The sequence below is a fragment of the Octodon degus genome, unplaced genomic scaffold (assembly GCF_000260255.1).
Source record: "Octodon degus isolate 3935 unplaced genomic scaffold, OctDeg1.0 scaffold00042, whole genome shotgun sequence".
Classification (NCBI taxonomy): domain Eukaryota; kingdom Metazoa; phylum Chordata; class Mammalia; order Rodentia; family Octodontidae; genus Octodon; species Octodon degus.
Window position 1 is genome coordinate 3895459 of NW_004524618.1, and position 12424 is coordinate 3907882.

General features: G+C 50.6%; 1 protein-coding gene across 2 annotated transcripts; it reads left to right on the top strand.

Annotated features, from left to right (window-relative positions):
* Window positions 1-1192: 1192 nt before the first annotated feature.
* On the top strand, window positions 1193-11976 carry Gsto1 (glutathione S-transferase omega 1). Of its 2 annotated transcripts, XM_004631513.2 has the most exons (6): window positions 1193-1389; window positions 1475-1583; window positions 5075-5297; window positions 8799-8900; window positions 10034-10140; window positions 11350-11970. In XM_004631513.2, the coding sequence occupies exons 1-6, from the start codon at window positions 1365-1367 to the stop codon at window positions 11501-11503; spliced, it is 720 nt and encodes a 239-aa protein (XP_004631570.2). In that variant the 5' UTR covers window positions 1193-1364; the 3' UTR covers window positions 11504-11970. The 2 variants fall into 2 exon arrangements, with proteins under 2 accessions (XP_004631570.2, XP_023571336.1); XM_023715568.1 differs by lacking the exon at window positions 10034-10140 and having other exon boundaries at window positions 11350-11976.
* The last annotated feature ends 448 nt before the right edge of the window (window positions 11977-12424 follow it).

Here is a 12424-nt window from a genome sequence, read left to right on the forward strand (position 1 = left end):
GAAGTGTCCTGATAATCTGCCACGTGTTTCTTGTGTTTGATTTCTTTTTCATCAGGGTCTTACCACATAGCCCAGGCTGCCCTTGAACTTGAATCAATCCTCCTGCCTCAGTTTCCCAAGGGCTGGGATTACAGGCATGCAACACCTCACCCAGCCTAATCTGCTAGGTGTTTCTTAATCTAATGAAGTTGAAACAACAGGATTAAGAACCTCACAGCCCATTCCAAACATTCTAAAATGCCTTGAAGTCAAAGTTTTAGTGTGGCTAATTCAAGATTTGCTGGCCAGGTTTAAATTTACACATTTATTTGCACAAAGTCATTAGTGTATTAACAATTCTTTCTTAAAAAATTAAGCAAGGCAATATTTTATAGCAAAAAGGGATATTTTTATTTTAATATTCAGTTCTTGCCTACTTAGTGGAAATATGTAAAGGATAATCATTTAACCCACTTATGCCAAGAAATGTTCTAAGTGTTCTTTATATATGAACTAATTTAACCCTTGCTCAGCTTCTAAGATGGAAGCGTTACCTACTCTCCATTCCATTTTACAAATGATAGAACCCAAGCACAGGTTATTGCTTCTGTTTTCATGGGCCATTACCTGTCCCCAACCCCCGTTTCCCGAGCTTAAAGGGGATTTTAAACTTTTCCCAAGCACCAAGGTCTGGCCAAACCTTTTCACCCAACCCCCTGCTCTCATTAGGACTTCAAAACCCAAAGTTTTGGAAGCAGCCCTACCTTTCTGAGATCAGTTACACTGAAATTTATGCTGTTTCTTTGGGCTAAATTTGCCCTACGGCTAACCGTAGCAGCAGGGCCCCGCCGCAGTCCTGAAGCTATCGCTGGCCGGCACAAAAACAGTTTGGGTGGGCGAGCGGACGACGACCTCCAGCCAGCCGTGAGCCCCCGGGAGCGAGGAGCGAGAAGGAGCCCGGGGGAGGGCTCGGGAGCGGAGTGCGCGCAGGGCCCAGGCCGGGGAGGAGCGGAGTGCGCGCAGGGCCCAGGCCGGGGAGGAGCGGGACAGAGAGGCGTCCCGCGGGGCACCGCCCGCGCCAAGGCCAGGGCGAGCGCGGGGGCGGCGCCGGGGCGGGCGGGGCGAAGGTCAAAGGCGCGGGCGGGGGCAGGCGGCTGCAGACCGCGCTCGGGCAGTGGGCGGCTCCGGACCACTCCCCTGCGTGGGCGGCTCCTGCGGCGCCCTCTGCCTTTAATTAGGGCTCCGGCGCGCGGCGCGGGGGGACAGCGCGCGCAGAGTCGGCGGCGCCCCGGCAGCAGTTGGGAAGGCGGCGGTGCAGGGGCCGGGGGTCGGCCAGTGCTTCCCGCGGCGCTCGGTGCGCGGAGCTCGCTCGGTGCGCGGCGGCGATGTCGGCCAGGACCCTCTCGGCAGGTGCGCGGGGACGCGGGGGCGCGGGGACCCCGTGGGGGCAGGGCGCGCCCGGATTGCGCCTAACCCTCGCCCACCCGTCCCGCAGGCAGCCCGCCCCCAGGCCCGGTTCCGCAGGGCGCGGTGCGCGTCTACAGCATGCGCTTCTGCCCGTACGCCCAGAGGGTGCTGCTGGTGCTGATGACCAAGGGGATCCGGTGAGCGCCGGGGCGCGGCGGGCGGGGCGCGGGCGGCCTCGGCCTGGCCTTCGCTGAGAGGCCGAGTGCGGGCGCTTGGCGAGGGACGCGGCCAGCTCCAGAGCCTCTCTGCGCTCTGGCTCGTTTGCATCCACTTTATGGAGCCACACCGAGGTTTGCCGAGGTGACCCTGAGGAAAGTCGCAGTGGTCGTCGCAGCAGGCTGTCAGCCCCGGCAGGACCCTGCTCCGGACTCCCCCTTTCACCTGGTCCTCTGCTTTCTGGGCCGGCTCGAAGAGCGTGGCCTTTCCGTGGGCGGCATCTTCCCTCAGCACCGAGGCCCGCCGGCCTTGCCCGCAGAATGCGGAAGGCCTTGTCCTGGGACGGCTCCGTGGACTGCGTTGCTGCTTTCGTTAAATTACAGCGAGGGCCTTCCTTTCGGGAAGCCTCGCTGAAACTCACGGCTGGGCTGCGGGCCTGGGTTTTCCACGCCTGGCCAGTGGCTGGGCTTTCCGCAGAGGCCGGGGATGATCAGGTGGAACCCCCGTCGCTTCCAGCGAGCAGGGGAATCCGTAGAGCTGTGTGTTAGAGGCCTGTGCTGTAGAAAGCTTAGGTCTAGGTTAAAACACAACCCGTTCTTAAGAAATGCCCCATTTGTGCTTAGAGTTTGTAAAATCGTCTTAGTCTTTTGAGGAGGAAGTTGCTTTCTTCTCTCTAAAAGAAATGCAAGACGCATCATAAAAAAAAAAAAGGTTTTTGACTGGCTATCACTTCACTGAAATTTGTATCTTGTGGATCAAATCATGATCCTTTTTTTTGTCGTTTGGTTTTGGTTTTGTTGGAACCGGGGATTGAACTCAGGCCCTTGTGCTTGCCTGGGAAGCACCTATTCTACTGAGCCATCTCCCTGGCCCTCAAATCATGATCTTGCACACACACAATTACTTAGTAAGGTTATATAAAACATTCATATTAGGTATACTAGTTAGAACTCTTATTGCAAGTAAGAGAAATTCCGAGTGGAGTTTAAAAAAAACTTTCCTTGTACTCATGAAATGGAAAAGCCCAGATGTAAGGGCTTTCTGGGTACTAAGTCCTGGGTCACGTGCTTCTCTGGAACTTTAGGAACTCTTGTCTTCCTGGGACAGATTTCTAAAGGAAATGGGTAAGTATTTTACCTTAATGGTAGGGAGAGGAGCCCAGGGAGGTGGGTGGTCCCTTCCTGGCGCGCACCCAAGGTCAGCAGGATGGGATGGGGAAGACGCAGCAGACCTATCCAACATCTTCCGGTTAGCCCAGGTTGACTGACTCAAACCGCCAAGCCACCAAAAGACATGTGTGTTCTAAGACACTTCTGATCACAGAAGCCCAGGACCTACCTTTGGCTTTCACAGTATCAATCTGCAGAAATAGTGATTATTCAAGGCAGGCTTGGTTTCCTGTAGTAGCAGGAATGAGAGTGTGCCCAGTATCCTGTCAGCTCATAAACTTTCTAATGGGTGTGCGGGCGCGGGCGCATGCACACGCATGCACACACACACACACACACACTAGTTTTCAAACTGTTCCTTTTTTCCATGGGGGATTACATATTTATTTAGGTTTTTGTTTTGTTTTGTTTTCTGAAGACAGGATCTTGTTATGTAGTTCAGGCTGGTTTTGAACTCACTATGTAGCTCGGGATGACCCTGAATTCTCCCGATCCTTTCCTCGTGTTTCAGCCTTCTGAGTGCTGGGATTACAGGAGTGCACCACCACGCCCAGCTGGGATTACATGTTTAAATCCTGAGATGAAATGGAATTTTAGCTACTGCTGTGCTTGGAGAAATAGGAAACAAAGCTTTTGGTGTAATTACTTTTGAGTCATCTGTTCTATTGGATACTGATTGAACTTGGACAGTAGTGTAGGTTTTAACAATTACATGGTCTTTTCCTTTCTCTTTCTCTGATCTCTCCAGCAAAATACAAGGTAGGACTTGTTACAGTCAGAATATAGCCCGAGTCTCACCTGATTTCTTCTTGTGATTTATTTATTTATTGAGAGAGTGTCTCACTGTATCATTTGGGCTGGCCTTGAACTTTCAGCAGCTCTCCTGCCTCCTGAGTACTGGGGTTGCAGGTGTGTACCGCCCAGCTTCACTTTGAACGATTTTTTAAAATGCAGCATTCTTAAAAACATCAATACATGAAGATTTAATCTGAAAGTCACTTTATGAGTGGATTTTTAGTATTCTTTAATAGCCTTACAAAAAGCAAGGGATGTTTTACTCGTATTAGCCAGATGGATTCAACTGAATTGATTCATTGTGAACTCAATCAGAATAAAATGAATTTTAATATACTGACTCCCATAGTGGGTCGTGGATGCAGTTCAAGCAGTTGCCTATCCTCAGTATTTCAGGGAGAGACCAACACGCCCATGTTCACCGCAGCATTTTTAGCAGTAGGGAATGGCAGCGCCCATCAACAGGCCTATCAGGGGCTGGTGAGATGGCTCAGTGGTCTAAAGCACCTACTTAGAACAAGCTTAGCAAAGCACAGGGACCGCGGTTCAATCCCCCAGCACCACATGCCAGCCAGCCCCGCCCCCTGGTGGGCTGAGCTGGCCACACACACACATACACACACACACAAATAAAAAAACAAAACAGGCCTATCAAAGAAAATAACATACATTCATTATTTTAAAAAGACATTCTGCAGTGTGTTATAACGGGAATGAACCTTGAACACATTCTAAATGGGTTAGAAATGTAGAATGACGAATATTGCATGATTCCACTTCCAGGAGCTATTAATAACAAGTTTACTTCTTAAAACAAGTATGGAAGGAATCATGGCAGAACTGACTCCTAAAGCTAGTGTCAAAACAGATTCCTCGGGCTGGGGAGCCAGCTCAGCGAGCTAAGCACCTGCCTGGCAAGTGCAAGATCCTGAGTTTAATCCCCAGTACCGCGTGTTGTGCTGAGGTGCCGGCCACCGAAACCAGGCATGGTGGCGCGTGCCTGTAATCCCAGCGCTGGGCGTGCTGACACAGAAGCACTAGGAGATTGAACTGCATAGTGAGACCCTGTAACAGATAAATTTTATTTTATTTTATTTTTTGTATTTTAGGGAAGGGTCTAAGGGTGTTCAAGGTCTCACTACTAGATTGGACTCATAACAGTCCACCTGTTTGCAGCCTCCCAAGAGCTGGGATTACAGGCGCACACCACCACGCCCAGTCTTAATTGCTGCTGTCTCAGCACGCCCCGGGGGCAGGCTAGCATAGCAGGCCCAGGGATTGAACCCCTGGCCCCTGTGCCTGCTTGCAGGTGCTTTACTCTGCTGAACTGAGTAAAGCTCAGGCAGGCACTTGGCCTGCCCATACAAATAATTTAAAAAAAAAAAAAAAAGAAAAATAGAAAGGAAAAAGAAAACTGACTCCTAAGTGGATGGTAGGACAGGTTAGGATTTGTTTAAATGTAGACCAAAAAATGTTTAGCTTTCTTCAGTCTTGTATTTGTTTTTCAGTCATGAAGTCGTCAATATCAACCTGAAAAATAAACCCGAGTGGTTCTTGGAGAAGAATCCCCTTGGCTTGGTGCCCGTGCTGGAGAACAGCCAGGGCCAGTTGATCAGCGACTCTGTCATCATATGTGATTACTTGGACGAAGCATTTCCTGGGAAGAAGCTGGTTCCAGATGACCCCTATGAGAAAGCTTGCCAAAGGATGATCCTGGAGTTATTTTCTAAGGTACATAGATAGGAAATGCCAGCTATTTAAAATTTTTTATTTCCTTTTTTAATTGCTGCTGTTTATGGCTCAGCCATTTGGGAGGGAAAAGGCAGTGAGGAATATGCCCGTGTCAGCTTGTCATGTCCCTGAAGTCCTTCGTGCTGTGTTCCTGCGAACCTTCCCGAGCCGACCCCCTCGCCTCTCCGGAGCCCGCACTGCAGCCCCGCTGGGCGGGTTCCACTCCCACACCTGTGCTCGCTGGCGCCGTCCTCTTCTCACGTGGCTGTCTTACCTCCCTTCTCCCAGAAGCTTGCTGCGCTGTCAGGGTCCTCACTGTGTGTGTCCAGAGAGGCCAGCTTTCCTAGTCCCTCCCAGTCAGAGCCGAGGTCTGCTGACTGCCACCGTCTTGCCCATGTGTTGCACGGGGCTGTGCGGGTTGGGAGCCAGCCTACAACCAAAGGGCGACAAAGATGAAGCGGAGAGACACAGGATAGGTTGAAGTGGGGGCCAGGGGACGGGCGTCTCCTTTCAACAAAGACCCTGAGTGACCGGCACCCTTGGCTTCATTCCCCTGGACCTGGGCCAGGCATCAGCAGTGGGAGTCGCCGTGTCCCGCCCCCTGGGCTCCTGTCCAGGCAAGCAGGTGCCCTGTTTCCTTCCCCGAGCGCGCGGGCACGTGCTCCCCTGCCCTAACAGAAGAGGCCAGGCCGGTTGGGCCTCCAGCTTCTGCCCATCTCCTGTACACGAGGGCTGTGTTGTGACCTCTTGCATATATTTGTGTTCCTTTCGGCCACTTTCACGGTGTGTCCTCGGAGAAGATTGTGGTTCACTGTACCTCTCAGTGCCTTCAGTTATCCAAGTAGGTATGATCATTATTCTTCTGAGGAAAACATCAGTCGATACGAGACACCCAGACCTGCGGCACATGGCTCCTGCTCGTGTGAGCTGTGGCTGTCACAGCCGGAGACTGGTGTTGAGTGCAGTGTTCGCCACAGTGCTCTCTGAGAGACATACACCTGGAGAAGCCTTTGTGTCTGTCATGCAGCCAGCAGCGGCACCACAGGAAGGACAAGCAGACCCGTGTTTAGACCCCAAGAACAGTGGGGTGAAAGATACAATGGCCTGTTGTGTTCCCATAAGACCACCTCGGTTAGTACAGTGTATGAAGGAATATTTTTTGTAGGAAAAAAATACCAGAAAGTGGGGGATTGCTAGGGAGGCTGTGTTTGAGGAGACTCTCCAGAGGGAAGGGAAGGCACAGGGCGCCATCTCGTTCACTAGGACTAGGGCACAGGAGCATAGAAGAGGCTGCCGCCCAAGCTGGTGGAAGGGCCTGTGATGTTTATGGGCCATGTGGCGAGTGTGAAAGTCAGACTCACCGTACTGTGTGGAAGGACAGCAGGCATGACAAGTAGGGCCGGAGATGCCCACCGGGATCCCCCGCTCCCTTTCAGGGGGAAATATGGGGCTGGGACACACGAGCTCACTGGCCATTCGGAGCTCACTGGACTGGAAGTGTACCCGCCCCTGCCCTGCCACGCTTGGCTGACCTCTGCTCTTCTGGGAATTTAAAAATGAAACAGAAACTACGACAGTAAGAAAGCTTTGAAGATATATACGATTACTGGAGAGTTGAAACACCCAAGCCACACTGAGAAGGCATTTTCAAAAAAAGAAGAAATACATACGTATATACACAGGATAGCTTGGCTAATTGAACTACTGATTCCTGCTGGTCTATTGAAAGGAGCAGTTAATGGTTCAGTTTTTTTCTCTCTCCTTTTTAATTTTTTATAACTTTCGACCAATTTTGCATGCTTATATCTGATAATCTGAACAACTAACTTGAAGACAACAATATGCAATATAGCTATTGTTGAATTCCCATTATTGTATTTAGTGAAATCTTGTATCATTTCTAATGTTTTTCAAACTATTTTTTTATTCTCCCCCCCCCCCTTTTTTTTTGGTGGAACCAGGGATTGAACTCAGGCCCCAGTGCTTGCCAGAGAAGTGCTTATTCTCCTGAGCCATCTCCCCGGCCCTTTTTCTCTTTTACATTTTTAGGGGGAGGGGCCTGGCCCTAGCTCAGTTCTTTAAGTGGCTGCTTCGGCAAAGCTGTCAGCCTCAGGTTGCTGTAGTTCGATCCCCACAACACTCCAGCCAGCCAAACCACCCCTGAAGGCATTCGGAGCAAAAAAAAAAAATCCTTATTACATTTTTAGGGGGAGCAGAAATTAAGAACATTGGAAAGGGAACTGATATATAGAAAATAGTATGGTGAAGATACAGGGTGTGCTAAAAAATTATAGTGAACATTTTATTCATATTTTTTGCCTTTTTGAGATAGGGTCTCACTAAGCAGGGCCTTGAACTCACTTTGGAGCCCAGGTTGGCCTCGAACTTGCAAGGATCCTCCTACCTCAGCTTCCCAAGTGCTGGGATTACAGGTGTATGCAACTATACCCAGCCAGAACATTTTAAATTTTAAAATATTTATTACAGTAAAAGACACATTGTCATTAATCCCCCTCAGGATACCAAAATACTCCTCCTTGCTTTGAATAGACTTATCTGTTGCTCTTGGCAATGTGGTTTTCTTTTTGTTTGCTTGTTTACTGTATGTCTTTTTATAAGGGTGATTTTTTTGGATCATCCCTTGTACTTGAAAAGTAGGGATGAAAGAGTAGGCAGGCGAAATGGAACTACGACCAGAAGGGCTGCCTGCAGCCCAGGGAGGACGTCGAAGGTGTGTCATGAATTTCATGTTTGCAGGAGTGGGAGTGAGCGGACTTCTCTTAGCGTGAGGTTGTCTCAGAGGCTGTCTTAGGACGCAGAGGTGCCTCCACGCCAAGCATGGAAGCATCTGCTAGGTCTTCTGTCTCAGGCTCATCCTTTGTGTCCTTCCCAAGGTAGAAGTCAGAAAAATTCTCTTGCTCTGCTCCTTTCCCAGCTGGGCCGAGCCTGGGGTCCAAGCTCCTCCTGTCAGGCGTGGACACAGACGGTAGGTAGCATCTAGCCAGGTCCGCAGCGCGAGGGCCGTGGAGCATTGGGTCCTTCTCAGGGGCCGCCTCTTGGTGCAGTTCGGGAATGTTCTGAGTTCCCGTGTGTGTGCAGCCTTCCAGCAATTCTGAGCCACTCTGTCTTTTAAAGAACAGTTTTACTCAAACTCACCCAAGTGGGATTTGTTATTTGTAACTTGAAAAATCCTAACCAACACATCTTCATTCTCACAACTGTCTGTCATGGAAGCTGGGGGCCTGCCCATTAGCTAAGGTGTTTAAGCGCCTGCTGAAACAAAGTAGTCAGGCTCAGGATGCCGTGATCCCCTCATCCTCAAGCCAAACCAGACCTGCCCTGAAGGCAAAGTGAGCGGCCCCCCCCAAAAAAATCCTGTCATGGAAGCCCTTTGCCGGACAGGGGCATTTGGCACGCGTGGCTCCACGGGCTTCGTCACGTATCCAAGGAGGCCGCTATACCTGGCCTCACACTGATAAACTGAAACACCGCTCTGCCTAGGTGCCATCGCTGAGAGTCAGCATCATAAGACTGCTGCACAAGAAAGAAGACTGCTCTGACGTGCAAGAGGAGCTGAAGAAGGAGTTGAACAAGCTGGACGAGGTAGTCGCTGCTCCCAGACTGTGTGGTCGTGTAACATGCCCGGCGTCTACCCCTTTTCCTTCCAGTTGGTCTTCCTCCTCTCATTTCTCAAGTTACTCTGAGGGTAGTTGGGAATGATAGCAGATAAAAACTTAGTACTGTACTCGCCCTCCAGCAGGCTAAGGCAGGAGGGTCTCAGGTTCAGGCTTAGTGAGACCCTGGCTCCAGAAAAGAAAAGACTGGTGATACAGCTCAGCGTGAAGGCCCTGGTTCAGGCCCCAGTGTGGTTTTTTTTGTTTTTTTTTTTTGTAGTTTTTGTATTTTTAGGGAAGGGTCTACAGGGTGTTCAGGGTCTCACTACTTCATCGGACTCATAGTGATCCACCTGTTTACAGCCTCCCAAGAGCTGGGATTACAGGTGCGCACCACCACGCCCAGTCTCAGTGGCTGTCTCAGCTCACTCTGGGAGTGGAGCTGGCATGGCAGGCCTGGGGATTGAACCCCTAGCCCCTGCGCCTGCTTGCAGGTGCTTTAACCCGCTGAGCTATTTGGGCTGCCCTGCTGAGCTATCTTGCTGGCCCTGTGCCACCTTACATTTGTACCAGCAGCTGTTACACACGAGGGCCAACTTGGTCTCATTCATTTCATCCATTCTGTTGGACAGCATTTTGGTTTAAACTTTTCATTTTGCTGGTGATTAACACATTTGGACAACTGCTGAAAAAAAAAGTATTGAAAAGAACTAGTGTTGGTCATTTAGACATCCTCTCCTGTGAAGCACAAGTATTGCTCATTTTATCTGAGTTGTTTGCTATCTCACTGATGCACTAGAGTTCTTTTCATATGCTGAATACCTGCTTTTTATACTGATTTTTTAAATTTTTTCCCACTTTCGTTATTTTGCTTTATGCAGAAAACTCTAAGGCTATTGGATTGTCTTTCTTTCCCTTTCTCCTTGTCCTGAGGATTGAGCCAGGGCCGCGAGGGTCCTAGCCAGGCGCTATACCCACTGAGCCACACCCCCAGCCTTGTTTGAGCTTCCTGATCAAGCAGACAAAAGCCGACCTTGGCGGTGTGCAGACAGACCTGCCCTGCCGAGCTGGCCGTCCCGTGTCTGGACACGAGTCAGTACGGTTATGCTGTTTGCTGTACAGGTCCTGGTGAAGAAGAGGACGACTTTCTTTGGTGGCGACTCTGCCACTATGGTTGATTACCTCCTCTGGCCCTGGTTTCAGCACCTGGAATTACTGGAGATGCACAAGTAAGGCATTGGGCTATTTTGTGTCTACAGGGTGATAGTGGCCGTAGGACATGTGGAACTTTTTTCTTAAGTATTTGGTGCAGGGTCTTACTACACAGGTCAGACTTGGTGATCCCATTTTCAGCCTCCCAAGCACTGGGACTACAGGCTAATGCCACCTGCGGAACATTTTTTTTAAAAGAGAAATGAAAATAGGTAACACGCCTGAGCGAGAGCAGCAGACAGGTGCATCCGGGGCTGCCTGGGGCACTCGGGGACCCACACTCACTGCTTGCACTCCTGGGGCAGCAGCTTGTGTGGCACAGATGCTTCTAAGTGGACTGTAAATCCATGAGGATGCACATGTGCATCAGGGTGCTGTTACAGGGTCCTCCTGGGGTGACCGTCCCCTGACCAGCAGAGTTTTCTAAACCGTTTGGCCTTGGCCGCCAGCCTCGTTGACTTACTCCCATGTTTTAGATAGTAGGGCTGTTCAGCGCTGTTTTGGGTCCTATCTGGTGATAGAGCGAGTGATACTTAGTTTCCTGGATGTCTTTCAAGGTCTGTTGTGAAGTTACCAGTTTGGCCTTGTGGACACGTGTTTACACTGAGGAAGTCATTTCACATTCATGTCAGATTCGTGGTCTGTGAATCAAAGATCTTTGGTACCTTTCAAATCTCATACATATGACTATGCACATTTTAAAGGTGCTCTTAAAGAAATTTTACTTTTTGTTTTTTTGAAACAGTGTCTTGCTATGTAGATCAGGCTGACCTTGACCTCACTGTAACCCTGGCTGGCTTCAAATGGATTGCAGTCCTGCCTCAGCCTCCCCAGTGCTGGGATTACAGGCATGAGCCACTACACCCAGCAAAATAAGTATTTTTAAAGGTTGAAAGAAAGGGCTGGGCAGAGTGCTCAGTGGATTAAAGCACATGCTTAGGCTGAGTGCAAGGACGGGATCCCCGGGTGCTGTGCTGGCCCCGCCCCCTGGGGGGCGCGGGGACAGGGATTGAGACTGGGTGTGGTGGCACAGGCCTGTAATCCTAGAGCTTGGGAGGCTGAAAACAAGAGGATCACTACAAGTCCAATCTGTGTAGTGAGCCCTGTAGGCCCTGTACCAAATAAATTTAAAAAAAAAAAGGGGGGTTAACTGCAGATGATCGCAATGACCTATGGGAGTCTCCCCCTCAGTAGCTCACACCCCTCATTCTGCCTTCCTCTCACAGGTGGGCAGCCCAGACTCTGAAGTTTCAGTCCTGGATGGCAGCCATGAAGCAAGATCCCGCAGCAAAAGCCCTGTTCATGGATTTGGAGTCCTACCAGAATTTCCTAAGACTTTACATCCAGGGCAGCCTTGAGGCCTGTGACTACGGCCTCTGAGGGGCCCGGCTCCACAGCAAGCTCCCTCTGCTGTTTGGCTGATGTGAGAAGGGGCAGGCTGCCATTTCCCCACGTGCCCTTGCGTCCCCTTTGCTTGAATCTGGCTGACTGGGCATCATGCTGGCTTAACCTGGAGGGCTGTTAGGCTCCTCTTGCCGAAGTGGGAGCCCGATTACTATCCCAGGGCACTCAGAGGGCTCTGGGCTCCATCCTAGCCCGTCCTGAAGACGCCCCGCACCATCTCTAGTGAGATCAGGACTTTAAGCCAGATGTCCAGTTACTCACAGATTTGTACCCAGATATCCTGCTGTCATTTCAGGAAACGGCTGCTCAGTTTCTTGTCTGGGTTTGAGTTGAGAAAGCTTCAGTTCCTTAATCTTTCCTTCCTGGCATCATCTCCTCTCCCTCTGTTATCCTGCTATTACAAATAAAGAATTCCACCTCACCTCAAAGCTAGCTGCCTGCTGTGTGGTCCTGCAGCCTCACCTTCATCTTGCCTTCAACCCCCCGTTGGGCACACAGCAGGGGTGTCCTGTGACGACGTCATGAGTGGGCGAGGCGGGATCAGAGGATGATACTGGCCGGACACCAGTCGCGAATTGGTCCCGAGGTTGAGGCCTCGAGACGCTGGTAGGAAGACCTGAGAGCACCTCTAGAACACGGCTTAGCCGCCGGGGCTGCAGCCTGCTCCAGCTTCGGAGCTGCACTCTGGGGTTTGCCAGTGAGGAAAAGATTAATTAGGATGTTAATGAGGCTTGAACCTATAGCCTTGGGACTATGCTACATCCTCCCCGGCCCTTATTTTAAGACAGGCCTTAAGCACCCCTCCCCATCCAATTTGAGATGCTCCTGCCTCTGCATCTCACCATGTTGGGGTTACAGGCTGAGCCACACCCAGCTCCCAGGACCTTTCCCAGAGTG

What these genes read in the sequence shown, in the direction of transcription:
- Gsto1 (XM_004631513.2), top strand. Translation starts at nt 1,365, where the DNA reads ATGTCGGCCAGGACCCTCTCGGCAG. An exon ending in AGTTGAACAAGCTGGACGAG is followed by an intron (nt 8,901 to 10,033) that starts GTAGTCGCTGCT and finishes TTTGCTGTACAG; the next exon opens with GTCCTGGTGAAGAAGAGGAC. An exon ending in GAATTACTGGAGATGCACAA is followed by an intron (nt 10,141 to 11,349) that starts GTAAGGCATTGG and finishes TTCCTCTCACAG; the next exon opens with GTGGGCAGCCCAGACTCTGA.